This window comes from Spodoptera frugiperda, chromosome 19, assembly GCF_023101765.2.
Source record: "Spodoptera frugiperda isolate SF20-4 chromosome 19, AGI-APGP_CSIRO_Sfru_2.0, whole genome shotgun sequence".
Classification (NCBI taxonomy): domain Eukaryota; kingdom Metazoa; phylum Arthropoda; class Insecta; order Lepidoptera; family Noctuidae; genus Spodoptera; species Spodoptera frugiperda.
In genome coordinates this window covers 1,269,595-1,274,770 of record NC_064230.1, presented here as the reverse complement: position 1 = coordinate 1,274,770, position 5,176 = coordinate 1,269,595, and the positions used below count along the sequence as shown (strand labels likewise).

The 5,176-nt window shown below is 36.7% G+C and overlaps 1 protein-coding gene across 1 annotated transcript; it reads left to right on the top strand.

The window, feature by feature from the left end:
* On the top strand, window positions 1-4,522 carry LOC118276596 (uncharacterized). Its single transcript, XM_050700620.1, has 4 exons — window positions 1-112; window positions 893-3,712; window positions 3,971-4,114; window positions 4,479-4,522. Exons 1-4 carry the CDS (start codon window positions 1-3, stop codon window positions 4,520-4,522), a joined length of 3,120 nt encoding a protein of 1,039 aa, XP_050556577.1.
* Window positions 4,523-5,176: the final 654 nt, after the last annotated feature.

Here is a 5,176-nt window from a genome sequence, read left to right as displayed (position 1 = left end):
ATGTTATCGGAATTATATGATAATACAGAAGACACATACATCACATACACATGTCTGATTAAGTCTATGCTTGCTAAATATGATGTTCCTAAGGCTACTATTCCTGAACCTGGTACTTCTAGTAACTCAAATAAATCAAGTACAAACTCTTTTGTAAAATTACCAAAAATATCAATTCCAAATTTTAGTGGCAAATACTCTGAGTGGACAACTTTTAGAGACCTAATTGTAACTCTCGTGCATAACAATAGTAGTTTAGACAATGTTCAGAAAATGCACTACTTAAAGAGTCATCTTAGCGGTGAGGCTGAACAGCTTGTGAGACAAACACCGGTCTCCGAAGCAAATTATAGTCAGTGTTGGGCACAATTAGAAAAAAGATACAGCAATAAAAAGTATTTAGTTAACTGCATTTTGAAACGTCTTTTCGGGTTAAAACGTATGCATGTTGAGTCAGCGATTTCTTTAAAAGAGTTGTTAGACACAACAAATGACTGTCTTAACGGTTTGAAAAATCTAAAGGTAGATGTGACAACTTGGGATGTTATTATCATCCACATAGTTACTTTTAAGCTCGATTCAGAAACGCGGAAACAATGGGAATTAAGTCTTAGTAATCACGATTCCAATGAATTGCCTACTTATGATGAATTTGCTACGTTTTTAGAGAACCGATTCCGCGCTCTTGAATTTATAGAACCAAAAAGAAATCTTCAAAATCAGAATAATCATTCGCATGTTGCTAAATCAATGGTAGTGAGTTCAAGTAACATACGTTGTGAGTATTGTAACGAGTCTCATAAACTGTGCTTTTGTAAAAGATTTGCAAAGGAACCCTTGGAGGAAAGACGTAATTTTGTAGCGCAACACAACATTTGTTTTAATTGTTTAGGAGGTAATCACACGGTAATAAACTGTAAGAAGCCAACAACTTGCAAACTTTGCCATAAGCGTCATCATTCCTTGCTGCACCCAAATCTGGACGGTACTAACAAAAGAGATACTGCATCAAAACCTACTGTCGTTGAAGCTAGTCCTTCGACTAGTTCTGCTCCAGTAGTCTCTTGCATATCTACCAACACGGTTCCTGTTCCTGGACAAGTTTTACTAGCTACTGCTCTAGTAAAAGCGGAGTCCAAGACGGGTAACTATCAGGTAGTAAGAGCTCTGTTGGACCAAGGTTCACAGGCTTGTTTTGTGACCGAGGACACAGTGCAGTTCTTAAGGCTTAAGAAAATTCCCATACATGGAATGGTGTCGGGATTAGGTCAGAAGTCAACTATAGCGAAATATATGGTGAATATAACTATTCAATCCAGGGTAGATTCAGGTTTTAAATTAAATTTCAACGCTTACGTCATTAGTAAAATTACTTCATACTTACCGGATCAAGCCTTAAATAAAAATACTTTTAACTGGCTCGATATCACCAACTTACAGTTGGCCGACCCACAGTTCAATCAACCTAGTAAAATTGATATTTTACTAGGTGCAGATGTTTATGGTTGCATAATAAAAACAGGCATAATCAAAAGTCCAACTGCTACTTTAATTGCTCAGAACACCACATTAGGATGGATTCTATCTGGTGTAGTACATAGGTCAAACATTAACAATAGTTCAAGTTACACACAACCATGCGTTAGTGTAGCTCACGCTCAGTTCAATTTAGATCAAATTCTTAAACAGTTTTGGGAAATTCAAGATCAGACTAGTACAAAAAAGGTTCTTTCGCCAGAAGAACAACAATGTGAAGACTTTTACAAGGCCACAACTAAAAGAAGAGCAGACGGTAGATATGAAGTCCGGTTACCATTCCGAGTTAAGGATCCGCAGTGCACAGCAGGTGATTCTCGCGCTATAGCTGAAAACAGATTAAAATCATTAGAGAAAAGGTTGGCAAAGAACACTGAGCTAAAGGAAAAGTACACGGATGTAATTGAAGAATACTTACGTTTAGGGCACCTGCGACCTGTGAAACAAGATGACAGTAAAAAAGAAATAGCTGTGTATTTACCCCATCACGCCGTCGTAAGAGAAGACAAAACCACTACTAAGGTTCGAGTTGTGTTCAATGCATCCCAAAAGAACAATAGAGGAGTGTCTTTAAATGATACTTTGATGGTTGGACCAACACTACAAGCGGAGTTGAGGCACACAATTATGAGATGGAGAACTCACTCTATTGGACTGGTAGCAGATATAATTAAGATGTATCGTCAAATTAGAGTGGCTGATGAGGATGCTATGTTTCAAAGGATACTCTGGCGGAGCAGTCCTAACGAGTCGATCAAAGACTATGAACTCGTAACAGTTACTTTTGGAACAGCGTCGGCACCTTACCTGGCAGTCAGAACTCTCCATCAAATTGCTTACGACGAAGGCGACGAATATCCTCTCGTGTCTGAAAAGGTACTAAGTTGCTACTATATGGATGATTTACTGACTGGATGCGATGACGTAACTACCGGCATCCAAATCTACAAGCAAATGAAAGAACTTTTAGCCAAAGGAGGATTCGAACTTCAAAAGTGGAGCACTAACAATAAAGAGTTATTAGATCAAATTAATACAATAGAATATAAAGTAGAGAGCAACGAAGAAAATGAGAGTAAAGCTAAAGATAGAGATCAAAAGGAATTAGAAATGAAATTAGATAATACTATGAAGATCTTGGGACTTACCTGGGATCGTAATGATGACTCCTTCCGGTACACCGTCCATCTTCCGCCGCTTCAGAATACACCTGCAACAAAAAGAACTGTAATCTCTGATATAGCTAGATTATTCGACCCATTGGGTTGGTTAGCGCCCACAATAGTTGTAGCTAAAATCTTTATACAAAAATTATGGCTCGCGGGTCTCGGTTGGGATGAACCACTTACTAAAAATTTAACTGAAGAATGGCGTACTTATCGGGAAGAGCTAACATTACTTACAGAAGTTCATATACCTCGTTGGCTGGGGAAAACCATAGAAACCGACGTAGAGCTCCATGGATTTTGTGACGCGTCGAAGGTAGCATATTCCGCTGTAGTATACATGCGACTAACTAAAGACGTAGGGGAGGTCAAGGTGTCATTGTTGGCTGCAAAGACTCGCGTGGCACCAATAAAACAAGTAAGCATTCCTCGCCTAGAGCTGTGTGGGGCAGTTCTCCTGTCACAATTATTGATGGAAACTGCTGAGGTGTTGAATATACCCAAGGATAAGGTTAAAGCGTGGACAGACTCTACTGTGGTGTTAGCCTGGATCAACAGCCACCCCAGTAAATGGAAAACCTTTGTCGCCAATAGGACATCCGAAATCTTAACCACAATGACGGCTTCGCAGTGGTTCCACGTGTCGACTAAAGATAATCCAGCGGATGTTGCCTCGCGAGGGTTGTCACCAGGGTTGTTTACGCAAAATACAATGTGGTTTTCAGGACCACGGTTTCTGAAAGAAAAGGAAATTATTTATATCAGACCAAAAGATTTAGAGATCAATTTAGAACAGTCGATTAAGACTCATGTAGGAGTTATTATATCAGATGATTTTGACTTACTTGAGAGATTTTCTTCTTTGTCAAAGTTATTAAGGGTTGTTGCATATTGTCGTCGGTTCCTAAACAGAGATACCAGAAGCAAACATTACCTGCAAAAGAAAGAGATACATGAAGCATCACAACATATAGACATGAATCCATTGACTATAGACTTAACTTGTGAAAGTGATTCATGTCATTCCTCAAGAACTCTTTGTTACAGTAACAAAAAACTAAAGAAGTATATTAAAATAAACAAATTCATTACAAAGACTAACAGATTGGTGAAAAGACAAAAGTTTTTCATAAAAAATGTAAAATTAAACAAAGAACGGTTCCGGCTTTTAAATCAACTTAATATTTATTCTAACAAATTAAATCAAAGGAATAGGAAATATGAAACTGACACACAGAACTTACAACTAGAAATAGATCATTTAACAGCAAAGTTGCACACAATGACCAACAAATACAGTGCATCAGAAAAACAAATGAGGGAATACATGTTGGCTATGGATGAGTTAGTGCGGTCACAGTCACAGGAAAACCCATGTGAAAAATGTGATTCTAGTAATGTGCTGCCTGCTTGTACTGTGCCAACGTGTGATACCACCTTGCCTCATGGTGCCAGTTTAGTGTTTCCTACCCAATATAACAATAATAATAGTTGTAATAACAGTGTTGTAATCTTCAGTGATGAGATTGGAAAGAACTTAGGTTCTTTATTGACAAATAGTTACCCAGGACAAACAATAATAAATCACTGTATGCCCGGCTGTACTTTTACTAAAATTTCTGAGAAAATTATTAATTACAATTTCAACAAAGATTCTACCCTCATTATTATTTGTGGTAATAGAGGTAGTTTAAATAAAAATAGTTTATCTAAATTTCATAGTTCAATTACAGAACTAAAATTAAAGCAGATAATTTTGTTTACATTGCCTTACAGTAATAGGTTGCCACAGGAAGAAAACAACCTTAGATATAAACTAAATATTGCAATGTATCAGTTATGCAATAATTCAAATATTAATATTATTGATACCAACAATTACGTTGGTAAAAATGTATATATGACGAAAGATAGGTACTATCTTTCTCGTTATTATTTAAGACGAATAGCAGTGTCGCTATCATATTTTATTAGAATAACAGCCAAGAACTTGGCTAAACAGGTTACTCCTATTGAGCAACCTTCTAATATTGACTTTAATATTAATAATGTGACATTGAATGTTGATATTACTAATAATTTAAATTAAAACGCAAGACAATAGAGTCATCCTCTTGCATACTTAACAGTAATATTATCAATCTGGTGCACCAAAACATCCAAGGTTTCATGAGTAAAGAATTAGAAATAGAATTATTTTTAAACTGTAATAATGTTGACATTTTGTGCATTACTGAGCATTGGCTGAAATCCCATCAGCTAATGTTCAACTTTGGTAATCATCAGATTGGTAGCTCGTTCAGCAGAGAAAACGCTATACATGGTGGTTCACTAATTTTAATAAACAACAATCTTAAATTCAAAGAACGCAAGGATATAGTTGGTTACTCTGTTGAACGTACTGTTGAAATAGCCTGTGTGGAATTAGAGCGGTTTATTGTTTTGAGTGTGTATAGACCACCTTCTGGTTTGTA